General features: G+C 47.9%; 1 protein-coding gene and 1 pseudogene across 4 annotated transcripts; one reads left to right on the top strand and one right to left on the bottom strand.

Moving 5' to 3' along the window:
* Positions 462-809, top strand: LOC612507 (60S ribosomal protein L37 pseudogene; annotated as a pseudogene).
* H2AZ2 (H2A.Z variant histone 2) lies at positions 2,200-11,928 on the bottom strand. Of its 4 annotated transcripts, none has more exons than XM_038559536.1 (5): positions 11,804-11,928; positions 10,266-10,343; positions 7,060-7,173; positions 5,013-5,142; positions 3,121-3,613 (listed from the first exon to the last, which is right to left on the bottom strand). In XM_038559536.1, exons 1-5 carry the CDS (start codon positions 11,804-11,806, stop codon positions 3,384-3,386), a joined length of 555 nt encoding a protein of 184 aa, XP_038415464.1. In that variant the 5' UTR covers positions 11,807-11,928; the 3' UTR covers positions 3,121-3,383. The 4 variants fall into 4 exon arrangements, with proteins under 4 accessions (XP_038415465.1, XP_038415464.1, XP_038415466.1 ...); XM_038559538.1 differs by lacking the exon at positions 3,121-3,613 and adding an exon at positions 4,028-4,357; XM_038559537.1 differs by lacking the exon at positions 7,060-7,173 and having other exon boundaries at positions 2,200-3,613.
* Between the last annotated feature and the right edge of the window lie 1,233 nt (positions 11,929-13,161).

Here is a 13,161-nt window from a genome sequence, read left to right as displayed (position 1 = left end):
TGGGCCAAAGGCAGGCGCTAAACCGCTATGCCACCCAGGGATCCCCTGTATTTCTTGATAAAAAAGTTATATTATTTGGGGGAACTTCTTGAAGCATCAATGTCATGATTCTCAAGTCCAAATAAAGCTGAACAAATAATTTGAAAAAAAAAACAAAAAACAAAAACATGGGGTTCCCAGCTGGCTCAGTCTGTTGAGAGTCCAACTCTTGATTTCAGGTCGTGAGTTCACGTCCCACATGAGGTGTAGAGGTTACACAAAAATCAAATCTTAAAAACAAAAGGCAATGTGTAAAACCAAAAATGAAGCTCACAGAGAGACTGGTGGTTGCCAGAGGTAGGGAGTGGGCAGGGTGGGTGCAGGAGGCTGAAAAGTGCAAACTTCCACTTATGAGTAAGGTTTGGCAACGTCATGCATCGCATGACAGCTTGAGAACAATACTGTGGCTCTTTGGGGTCTGCCGCGGAAACAAGATGACGAAGGGGACGTCATCGTTCGGAAAGCGTCGCAATAAGACGCACACGTTGTGCCGCCGCTGTGGCTCTAAGGCCTACCACCTTCAGAAGTCCACCTGCGGCAAGTGTGGCTACCCTGCCAAGCGGAAGAGAAAGTATAACTGGAGTGCCAAGGCTAAAAGACGGAATACCACTGGGACCGGTCGAATGAGGCACCTAAAAATTGTATACCGCAGATTCAGGCATGGATTCCGTGAAGGAACGACACCTAAGCCCAAGAGGGCAGCTGTTGCAGCATCCAGTTCATCTTAAGGATTTCAACGATTAGTCAAAATAAACGTTCTGGTTTTAAAAAGTAAAAAAAAAAAAAAAAAAAGAACAATACTGTGTGGTGACTGCATTTAATTGTGGTGATGTCACAATATATACAAATATGGAGTCATCATGCTGTGCATCTGAAGCTAGTATGTTGTCTACCAGTTCTACCTCAATAAAAAAGGATCACGATAAATTCCATAATCGGCACCAAAGCCAGTAGTAGGATGTTTCTCATTTCCACTTCAGATCAGATACTCTTCAGGCCACGTAAGGCCCCATATAAATGCTCTTCCTCCTCAGGACATAAATAAAACTCACCTTCTACCTCTCATTTCTTATAGAAATCCTCTTCTAGAAATCCTCTTCAGGTGTTACAGCATGCATATGGGCTGTACTGTGTAAAATACAGGTGTCGAAGTAGGTTTTAAAAGTTTACATATTATAGGGTACCTGGGTGGCACAGTCAGTTGAGCATGTGAGTCTAAGTCGTGATCTCAGTTGTGGGATTGAGCCCTGAAGAGTCTGCTTGTTTCTTTCCCTCCACCCACACTGTGCCCCCACACTGTACATAAATCTAGTTTATAAAACTTTATAAGTTAAAAAACTTTAGATGCTAGAGTGGGTCTTTTAAAAATTTTTAAATTATTATTTATTTTTAGAGCAGTAGGGAAAGGGAAGGGGGCACAGAGAAAGGGAGAAGCAGACTCCACACTGTGCAGAGAGCCCGATGCAGAGCAAAATCCCACAACCCTGAGATCATGCCTGAGCTGAATTCAAGAGTCAAACACTCAACCCATTGAGCCCTCCAGATGCCTTGAAGGTCTTTTATTTTTTTAATATAAAACTCCCTTTTTATTTTTATTTTTTTTAAAGATTTTATTTATTTATTGAGACAGAGAGAGAGAAAGAGAGAGAGAGAGGCAGAGACACAGGCTGAGGGAGAAGCAGGCTCCATGCAGGGAACCCGACATGGGACTCAATCCCGGATCTCCAGGATCACACCCCGGACTGCAGGCGGTGCTAAACCGCTGAGCCACCAGGGCTGCCCTAAAACTCCCTTTTTAAAGAAAAGCTTTTGGGACGCCTGGGTGGCTCAGTTGGTGAAGCATCTCCCCTCTTCAGCTCAGGTCATGATCCCAGGGTCCCTGCTCAGGGGCAAGTCTGCTTCTCCCTCTCCCTCTGCCCGTCCCCCTGCTCATGCTTGCTCTCAAATGAATACAATCTTAAAAAAAAAAAAAAAAAAAAAAAAAGGAAAAGCAGCTGGTATCTAAAGCAATTCTCTAGAAAACTCTAGGAAAAGACCCTATTACTCTCTGTTGATGATTTTGCCTTCTTTTCTGTTGCTACTTGGCCTTCTAAAAACGACTAAGACTTTACACAGATCTAACTGCTGGCCCTCTCAATGTAGAAACTTCAAAGTATGTGCTGAGATGATTCGATCAGAATTTGAAATTTTCTTTTTTTTTTTTTTTTAGAATTTGAAATCTTCTTATCCCGCCTTGTAAATCAAAGAGAATAAAAGCAATGTACAGAATTCCAGATGTAGAAGGAACACAAGAGGGTCCCCTATCTGATCCCCAATACAAACCTGCGACTGGGTAGGGATGGTTTAGAGTGTCCAGGACTCCTGGGGACAAGCAGCGGTGTCTGCAGGGTGCACGGACTGGGCTGGCACACCTGACCCATATGTGTTCATGCAGCCATTTAGGTGCCCCTGATGTGGTCCGACGGGAGCTACACAGTGTCACCTATAAATTATTTTTGTGACAAAGCAAAATGCAGCAAAAACCAACCCCTCTAGATCCGTCCACATATAGGAAATTCAGGGGACAGAAGAACATCTAAATATCATTTGGGTGTATTTAGTAAAATCTGTAGGGAAAACAACAGTTTCTTCAAAAATTAAATAAGAAAAACAAACAGGGAAGAGAAGCTTATACATTAAAAAGGGACAAGAGGCATCAACAAAACATAAGATACAAAACATGCTGGGACGCCCGCTGGTGGGGTTGCGGGAGTGCTCGACTCTCAATCTCAGGGTTGTGAGTTTCAGCCCCACACTGGGCAGGGAGGACTTAAAAGAAAAAAAAAAGATACAGAACATGTCTGGATCTTGATTCAAACAAACCAACGGTAAACAGCTGATAGGAAAATCTGAATACTGAGGAGACCTGATCTATCAAATGCTGTGTTAATAAGATTGTGACTATGGACCAAATTGCCCCAGCATTAGACTTAGCAGGTATGCAGATGTGAAAATAAATCATGCTCAAACACGATTCAAACCAATAATCCACTGGGAGGAGGGATCGAGGGGCATCCAGGTAAAACGCAGCTGACCACGGGATAACTGCTGGAAGTCGGAGGAGTACACCGGGGTTCATTATACTATTCTCTTTATTTTTCTGTATTTTTGAAATTTTCCATAATAAAAATAAGTTTTTAAAAATGAGAGTTTTGTTTTGATAGTGCTACATTATAAAACATTTAGAAATTTTCTTTTTTTAATGAAGACTTCCAAGCAGAAAAATAGAACTTTCTGATGGACCATTAATCGGTACATTAATTAAATCTTACAAGTTACTTAGAAACTAACAAAGTCAAATAGTTTCAAAAATATGGCACAAATTGCTGAGTGTTACTGTAGCAATAAAAGACCACTAAAAGCTGGAAGTTTAAGTAAAAGTAGAAAACTCTGATAAATTTAACTTTAATCCCAGGTAAGAGGGAGGCTGTGGAGTCAGCCAAATCTAAGCATGTATCCCAGCCCCGCAGTCTCCGGTCTACGAGATAAATGGCTTCCAGAGAACAGGAACTTCTGTGAGCCTCGGTTTCCATACCTTTAAAAATGGGTGTAACAGAATTTCTCAATTACTAAAGCACTTAGTTCAGGGCCTGCCACATAATAAATGCTCAGTAAATAATTCAAAGCAATTCCACTATCCCCACTAGAATTTCATCAATTCTAAATGTACATTTTCATCCTCAAATCCCTCTGGAATTGGGATGCATCTCCTAATTGCTGGCATACCATGGTTTAATTGGCAGTTTTTCTTTCCTTCATTGTGGGTAAAATAACAGTGCATACTGCAGATGGAGAGCCACCTAAGATTTACATAATAATAGGAGACTCTATAGTCCCAATATCTGTTTTAAAATTGTGAATATAGGATAACTGATTGGAAATTTAAGAAATTTCAAAGTATGACCAAAATATTTCCAACCCATCACAAACAGAGCAGTTTTGAGACAAATTATTTTTGTAAAAAATGGTTTATCAATTCCATTTTTGTATAAAACACACGGGAGAAACCTAGCCAATCAACACACAAGTGCTGCCACATGGAAAGGTACTTTATCAAACTTTGAGCCTAAGAACGTACAAATATCTCTTATCACGTCTACAGTAATTGTCTATGCTTTTCCATCCGCCTCTTTTAAAAATTCCACATATCCCCATTATTTCTTCTGTCCCAGTTACAGTACAATGACGGGGAGGAAGGGGTTGGGTAAAACAATGCTCTAAGCGGTTTTCTGCTGTCCCTTCTTTCCAATCAGAGACTTGTGGATGTGCGGGATCACACCTGGAAGGAAATGCACAGATCAACAACTTCGCGCTGGCTCTCGCTTACCAGTGTCTCCATGGACAGCGACCACACAGAAATGAAATTCCATAACGTCCCCTTTCACACGCTGATCCTGTGACTGTACCTACACCCAGGAAAGGCTCCCTCTCTTGGGGTCTGGGAACTCCCCCTAAAACTATGCAAAACAGTGCTTTTTTGGTTTGGGGGCAAGACCCATCACAGCTTCCAGAAGGTTCTCTGAAGGTGACCCAGCAAAGACTTCGAACCACAGCTCACATCACACCTACACTCCCCCTGAAATGCTCAATGACCTCAGCCCTGGGTTTCAAGGGCTCACCCTCAGCAGTTTCTCAAGGTCATTTTTAACAGAGTTAAAGCGTATGAGAAATATTTTAAACACTAAGTTGTAAGTATCATATATGAGATTCAGACAAGGAGCTTGCTAAAATAAAAGTAGCCCTGTATGTGGCTACAAAGGAGGACTATGTATTCAGGTCAGGACCAACAGAAGCCTTAATTGTAATGGAGCCCACACTGATGGACTCTAAGCCTGTGTGTGTTCTAGCCAACTTCACAGGTGCTGGATCGCTGATCTGAAATATGTCGTTAGAAAGGACAGTACGACAGAGGCTGAAGAGGTAATCATACGCACCACCCCCAGCGATGGTAGCCTTGATGAGAGAATCCAATTCTTCATCACCGCGGATTGCAAGCTGCAAGTGGCGCGGAGTGATCCGCTTTACCTTGAGGTCCTTGGAAGCGTTACCTGCCAGCTCCAGCACCTACAAGGTACGTGTGAGAGAGCACATCAGAGGGCAAAGCATTTGAAAATCAGTAGAGACTTGCAATTATAGATAAAAAGATTCCTGCAGCATCTGTACACAAGACACACAACAGATACATAAACCAACAACACCAGTTCCTTCTTACATTTCTGATGCTTTTAGAGAAATCTCATTACTCCATTGGGTCCTTTTATAGCCACCCAGGGATCCCCAAGTGCAGAGTCCTTAATGGCTGGAATTTCTTTCTTACGACTTGTGGAAAAGTTTAAAAATATAATGAAAATACTTTCTAATTCAGAGTTTTTAACATCACTGGGCCCTATAATCTGCAGGCAATGTACTAGAAGCCCTTCATTCTAGAATGGGAATTTCAACTAAAAGAATCTCAAAATCCCAACTGGCCATAAAACTTCATTTTTAATTTGTTTTTGCCTCCACGGACTATACAAGCATTATAAAACCTCTGATGGAGGGATCCCTGGGTGGCTCAGCGGTTTGGCGCCTGCCTTTGGCCCAGGGCGCGATCCTGGAGTCCCGGGATCGAGTCCCACATCGGGCTCCTGGCATGGAGCCTGCTTCTCCCTCCACCTGTGTCTCTGCCTCTCTCTCTCTCTCTCTGTGTCTATCATAAATAAATAGATAAATCCTAAAAAAAAAAAAAAAAAAAACCCTCTGATGGAAGTCCTACAAAAATAACTCCACGAGCCGCACTGAGATAGAGTGGCAGGAAGCCTTGGTGTGCATCAGAAGCCACTAGCATGCTGTAAAAACCACCAGGACCCCCTTCATTTGCCCCAGAGACTCTGGATGTTCTGTGGGGGGAGGCCTCATCCAAGCATCTTTTGAAGGCTCCCCAAGTGATCCTAGTGCAAAGCCAAGGGTGATAAATGATTATCCCTGACCTTAGATTCCAGTGTTTTCTTTACTTCTAGTGACTAAACCCCCAAACTTAAGTATCTGGAACAATCAGAGCCTCCCCACGAGTGAAGGAATTAAACGTACACCTCTCCAAAGTCCGCCACTAAACACACACACTGGTGTGAGCTGCTGCAGGAGAGAGGGGGACAAAGGCTCTGCGTCACCCACACTAACTGCCTGGCTCAGGACCTAACAGATTTGACACTGTCTGGGGGTCAAGGTTCACGAAATGACAGCAGTGACAATACACACATCAAACTCCTATCTTAAAAACAACAACAACAACAACAACTATCTTTCAGCCTCAGTCTCAACCATGTCTCTGCTGGGGAAGAACCTTCCCCGGGTCTACCCGCTTGACTACTGCCACCACCTGCTACTCTAACAAATGCCCCAGCTTGGGATGTGGCTAAAGGAGTTTCAGAGCCCTGAATGGGGCTGGACGGAGGCAGTGCTAATCCATCAGCCAAGTCTTAAGAATGAATTAACTTTTCTTCCTGAGAAGTCAAACTGACCAAGATGCAGCATTTTAGGCATACGACCCCCCAGAGAACCAAAAGGACCAATAAGGTCTTTTACCAAATTCCTTATCACTATGATCTTTAAAGCTGTACCATCACAGTGGCAAACCCTGACCCCACCCCAAATCTTCACTCATGAAGATTCTGGTCTAACCTCACAAGGATCACATCGCAGTGATATGTATTATTCAGGGCTCCCTTCACTACTACTCTAGAACTGAAAGGATTGTACACTCTGTTGTCACATCGCTTAAACTATGGGTCACTGACCCTAGCCTGAACTTTTTTTTTTTTTTCCCCTAGCCTGAACTTTAAACGTGAGTACATGAAGGTTCCTCTGCCCCCAGTGCTGGGCAGCTAGGACCAGCAAGATGCAGCTTAAAGTACATGTATCATTTTGTTTCAAGCCCTGACTCACGGGTTCCAGCCCCTCAGACCCCCACAAACCCCATGAACAACAGACCCCTTTGCCGACCTCTGCAGTGAGGTACTCCAGAATCGCAGCGCTGTACACAGCAGCCGTGGCACCGACCCTTCCATGGCTGGTGGTGCGAGTCTTCAGATGTCTGTGGATGCGGCCCACGGGAAACTGAAAGACAGACCATCAGAATGGGAAGCACCTAAGAGTCTTGACATCACTCTACCTAGTATGATGCATGGTGGAGCAACAGGGGAAAGCAGGAGAGAAGGTAAATTTGGTTGCATGCATCAGAGGTCAAACCTATTTGGCAAAGAGCAGTCCCTAGACCTGTGTGTGTCCTGGAAAGGAACCCCACATCTTCACGCCGTTTACCCTACTGAAGAGCGGAGAAAAGGCACAGTGCCAGGAACCACCACGGGCTTTTAGGAATCAATTCTCTATACGGGGTGTCATGGCAACTTGCAGAGAAACCACGTGGTGTGGCATCCACTGCTCGTCCCATGGGGCCTTAAGTTGTGTCGGGGTCATCTATCCAGAGAACAGCCTCATGTGACTTCCACTCCCACCTTCCTTGGACCCCAGCGCCACCCTTCCTTGCTCAGGTTCAAGAGGGGATCTGATAGTTAGGAAAAGCCAACACCATTCCCTCACTGTTCTAAGAATCTCCTCAGCTCCCAGAGGTCCCAGTGCTGTGCCCCTGAACTCCTGCCAGTCCCCCCCATACCCCATCCCTACACCCCTCCTTTCCAAAAGCAAGAGTCATTCATTAACTCATTTATTTATTCATGTTTAAGGAGGCACTGCACCCAGCCTAGAGCCTGATGCAGAGCTTGAACTCATAACCTGGGATCATGACTTGAGCCGAGATCCAGAGTTAGGCGTCTAACCACCTGAGCCACCAGACGCCCCTTCAACGGCAAAATTTCAGTGGAAATGCTGAAACCCTTTCTTTTTTTCTTTTTTTTCTTTTTAAGATTTTATTCGTGAGAGACACAGAGAGGGGCAGAGACACAGGCAGAGGGAGAAGCAGGCTCCCTGCAGGGAACCCGATGTGGGACTTGATCAGGGACTCAGGATAACACCCCAGACCAAAGGCAGACATTCAACCGCTGAGCCACCCAGGCATTCCAAACCTGGCTTTTGCCAAACATCCTTGAAGGTCAAGAGTCAGTGGTGAACTTGAACTGCCAAATCCATTTGCCAAATCCATTCTAGCCATTTCTAGATCAAATCCTTCCAGAGGAAAAGCATGGTATTTTGTTTACATTCGTTCACTAAGTAATCCTGAGCTCCTCCAAGCAGACAGCTTGTCTCACACATTAAATTAGGGCTTCCAATTCCATTTCTTCCTAGGCTACAGAGATTACAGAGTTCTAATGCCGCCTTAGGGTGGGCTTCAGGCTTTTCTTTTTTTTTAAAGATTTATTTATCTATGTATCTATCTATCTATCTATCTGAGAGAGAGAGAGACAGACAGACACAGGAGGAGGGAGAAGCAGGTTCCATGCTGGGAGCCCGATCTATCTATCTATTTATTTATGAGAGAGAGAGAGAGAGAGAGAGAGAGAGACAGGAGGAGGGAGAAGCAGGTTCCATGCTGGGAGCCCGATGTGGGACTCGATCCCGGGTCTCCAGGATGGCGCCCTGGGCCAAAGGCAGGCGCTAAACCGCTGAGCCACCCAGGGATCCCCAGGCTTTTCTTTATCAGACTCAAATACCCTGTGCTTCTCAGGGTGCACCTGGGTCCTCATGTTCTTTTCTCATGCTCTATATAGCAAACATCCATGGCGTGAACTGCCAATTTTACATACCTGAACTTATATGTGTAATTCTTTTCATCACTCCCTCTTGGAAAGGGGGCTCAAATCTACACTCGTGGACATCTTCGGGTGGGTGTTCTGAACTTCAAGTTACTCACTTGAAATTCATTACATCATAACCCGTTCCTCCAACAACACAAACTCCTCTGACTCTCTGGTTCTGAGTCTTAGACAAATCTTTGTCTTGCCGCTCAACCCTGTGCTTCCCCTTCCACTCGTGGGGGACACACACATGCTCCCATTGCTTCTGCCCCGCTCTGGCTCATGTCTGTGTTACCTGTGGCATGGGAACAGCCTCTGCTATCTTCCCACTCCCCCCAACATCTTCACAGAGATCTACAAGATGCTCTAAACACAGAATTTACCATCAAGTGTACCTTCCATCCCCTTCCTTTAGTACCCCTGGATTATGTCATCTTCTTGCTCCAAAATTTTCAGTGACTCACCACTGCCAAGGGGATCAAAGTCCACACCTTACAGTCTGGCCTTCACACTTTCCTTTAAAAAGGGTCTCTTATATGTAGGGAGTAATTCTTATTCAGAAAATTTTGAGTTTGTGGATTAAAGCTACAATAACTAAAATACATAAAGTTTGATAAAATAGTGTTTTGAGTATATCACAGAGTCTCGAACTGAAGTGACTGGGGAGACATTAAAAGGATTAACGAATAGTTCATTATTCTACCCAACACTCTGTCTCATCCTCAGAGTTACGTACCACTACAGATACCTCTCCAAAAGAAAAACCACAGCAGACTTACTTTAACATTATACAATTTACAAAAGAACCAGGAAATACTTACAATCTAGAAGTAACAGATTTTAAAAGCAAAATCACAGACTTCACTTAAGGTCATTTCATGACTTGTTCTCATTTAGAATACAAATTAAAAGACTGTTGTTTTAGGATTTACATTTTTAAAAATTTTTTTTTAACTTTTTTTTTTAAATTTATGATAGTCATACAGAGAGAGAGAGAGAGAGAGAGAGAGAGAGAGGCAGAGACACAGGCAGAGGGAGAAGCAGGCTCCATGCACCGGGAGCCCGATGTGGGATTCCATCCCGGGTCTCCAGGATCGCGCCCTGGGCCAAAGGCAGGCGCCAAACCGCTGCACCACCCAGGGATCCCAGGATTTACATTTTGATCAATCAATCTCATTAAAAGGCCAGGAGTACAAGTACATTTTTGTAATTAATATAACATCTATGGTCCTCACAACAGTAAAGAAACTTATTTACTTATTCATGAGAGAGAGAGAGAGAGAGAGGCGCAGAGACACAGGCAGAGAGAGAAGCAGGTTCCACTCAGGGAGCCCGATGTGGAACTCAATCCCTGGACCCGGGATCACGCCCTGAGCCAAGGGCAGATGCTCAACTGCTGAGCCACCCAAACATCCCAAGAAACTAATTTTAATAGTGAATGACGAGAGCATCAATTACCTGTAGCCCGGCTCTCTGGGAGCGAGATACTGCCTTAGCCTTGGCCTTCCCACTGTCCTTTCCAGCTTTGCCTCCAGCCTAAGTAAAAAAAAAAAAAAAAAAAAAAAAAAAAAAAAGCTCCAGTTGGAAGATGCTATTTCAAAAACACTTGGAAAATAATTTTTGCCAGTTTTACTTAAGGTAGTTTAAAAAACTACATGATCTCCTTCCTCAATTTCAAATATACACGTGTTATTTCACCATATATTAAGTTACATAAATATGTCAAGCCATCAAGACTATAATTTTTACATTGGAAATAGTTCATAATAAGGTATTTTTAAGAGATTAAACAAAAAGAGATTAAACAAAAACAGTTAAAATACATCATTTCCACGGAAATAATCAGAAGATTAGTTGTTGGGGAGAGAGAAAAAAAAGCACCTTAAAAAAGAAAACTCTCAAAAATGTAAACATGGAAATACATGACCCAGCAATCCCACCCTTGGTCTCTCCCCACAGAATAGAACAATGTGATGTGCGTGCATGTTCACAACAGCCCAAAGACAGAAAAAGCCGTGTCTGCGGAGGTAGGGGATGCAGTACGTGTACACAATGGACTAGTACTCAGCTATAAAGAGGACGTTCTGGCACCTGCTCTGACATGGACCCATAAAGGACATGACCCCAAAGGACAAATACTGTCAGTGCATCTTACAGGAGCATCTGGTCAAAACCAGAGGGACAGAGTAGAAGGGGGGCTGCCAGAGGCTGGAACAAAGAGTCAGTGTGCAATGGGTACAGAGTTCCACTCTGGGAAGAAAGGAAAGTTCTGGAGATGACTGGCAGTGCTGGTTGCAGAACAACGTACTTAATACCACTGACTGGACATGGAAGAGTGGCTAAAATGGCAAATTTTGTTATGTATATTTGAGAATTAAAAAAAAAGGGCCTTCCAGTTTACACTAACAGGGTTAAACAAATTTCTATCAACTGACAGAAAAAAAAAAAATCTGACCGTTCACAAATAAAACATGGTACAGAGGTGCAAGGGAAAATATGCAGCCATTTCAACAAACGAAGTGCAGGTATGCACTGTCCCCCGGATGCAGGAGCTCTGTCGGCTGGACACCTGCTCGCCGTCTCCCCCATCTGCCCTCCGGCCTGTGGGACACTTGCCCCCTTACTCCGGGGACGGAGGAGCTCCCGCCCGCGGGACACCTGCCGCCGGACACCTGGTCCCTAGCGCCCAGGACGGAGGGGCTCCCGCCCGCGGGACAACTGCCCGCCGGCCCCGGGGGACCGCGGCTCCGCAGCAAGCCCACAGCTCGCAGCCGCTGGTATTTTTAGCTCCCGTGCGGCCGCTGGCGGAGAGACGCAGGTGTGCGGCGCTGCCCGGGGGCCCAGCGGAGAGCCCGCCGCCCGCCCGGGACGCAGGCCGGCCGCACGGCCCGCTCCCCTCGCTGCTCGCCGGCGCCAGGGCGGTCGGGCGGGCGGGCGCCCCGGGCCGCCTCAACAGGTAGCGGCGCCGACCCTGGCCGCTAGGCCGCCGCCCTCACCATGGTCTCGGCCGCTCCCGCCCTCGCTCCCGCAGAGCCGCCGCTCCGGAGCACAGACCACCACCACCCCCGCCGCCGCCGCCGCCGCCGCCGCCGCCGGAGCCCGGACAATAACCGGTGCCCGCTTCGCGCCGCCCCGGCCAATCCCCGCTCGCCTTGCTGGTTTGAACCCCGGCAACCGCCCAATCGCGCGCCCCCTTCTAGCCAGGCCCCGCCCCCGGCACCTCCTCCCTAACGGCTGTTTGTTTTTGCACACGGCACGCGGGGGCGGGGCCTCCAGCCCCAACACTGACGCGCTCGTGTGCGCGCGCGAGGGCGGGGCCGCGTACCTCTGTCCGCCTGTTGCCACGACTCCTGCCCGAAGAGCGGAGGGGCGGGCTAATAAGGGCGGACGGCTGGATAGTCAGCCAATGAGAGCACGGCCCGCGAGCAGGGGAGGCGGGCTTCCGTGAACGACAGTGGGGTTAGCCAATGGGTGGGCAGTTCGGAGGCGGCCACGGCTTTCCCGCGTGTTCTCGGCGCCCGGTCCGCCGCGGTGTGGGACGCAGGGTTTGGGTGGCCCGCGGCCGGGAGCGGTGTGCGGACCCCCGGAGTGAGGCCGGCCTCCCCAGGACCCGGCCCGCCGGGTGTTCCTGCCTTTCGCTGGTCCGCGTGCGGCGCCCTGCGTCGGCATTTGTCCTGCTGCCCTCCTCCCGCGTCCGCGCGGCGGGGACCCCGGAGGTTTCGTGGGCGCTTCCTGTGGGGTGCACCGGATGGCCCCGGTGCCAGCGCTCCCTCGGGACTCCGGGGTGGGAGAAGGGCGTTCCGGTCAGCAACCCGAGTCTGGCCCAAGAGCAGATGCCCTCGGTGCCCCAGGCCCCCTCTGCGCCCCGCGCGCCCCTGCTGACTCCGCCCCTACCCCTTGCACCTGCAGACCCCGCCCCTTCTCTTTGCCCCTCGCTCCCCTGCAGACCTGCCCCGCCCACTGCGCACCTGCAAACCCCACCACTCCTCATTGCCCCGCGTTCCCCTGCAGACCTGCGCCCCCGTGCACCTGCAGACCCCGCTCCCCACCTTGAACCTGCAGACCCCGCCCCTCCTCTTTGCCCCTCACTCCCCTGCAGACTCCGCCCCTGCCCCGTGCACCTGCAGACCCCGCCCCTCCTCTTTGCCCCTCGCTCCCCTGCAGACCTGCCCCGCCCACTGTGCACCTGCAAACCTCGCCGCTCCTCATTGCCCCGCGTTCCGCTGCAGACCTGCGCCCCCGTGCACCTGCAGACCCCGCTCCCCACCTTGAACCTGCAGACCCCGCTCCTCCTCATTGCCCCTCACTCCCCTGCAGACTCCGCCCCTGCCCCGTGCACCTGCAGATCCCGCCC

Source organism: Canis lupus, chromosome 16 (assembly GCF_011100685.1).
Source record: "Canis lupus familiaris isolate Mischka breed German Shepherd chromosome 16, alternate assembly UU_Cfam_GSD_1.0, whole genome shotgun sequence".
Classification (NCBI taxonomy): domain Eukaryota; kingdom Metazoa; phylum Chordata; class Mammalia; order Carnivora; family Canidae; genus Canis; species Canis lupus.
Note: the sequence above shows the minus strand (reverse complement) of the source record. Positions and strands in the feature narration are given on the sequence as shown.

Bases quoted from the DNA above. Each gene is read 5' to 3' on its own strand.
- H2AZ2 (XM_038559536.1), bottom strand. The intron at 7,174-10,265 runs GTAATTGATGCT...TCTGTCTTTCAG, and splicing joins CCCAGAGAGCCGGGCTACAG to TTTCCCGTGGGCCGCATCCA. The intron at 5,143-7,059 runs GTCGGCAAAGGG...CGTACCTTGTAG, and splicing joins TGGAGTACCTCACTGCAGAG to GTGCTGGAGCTGGCAGGTAA.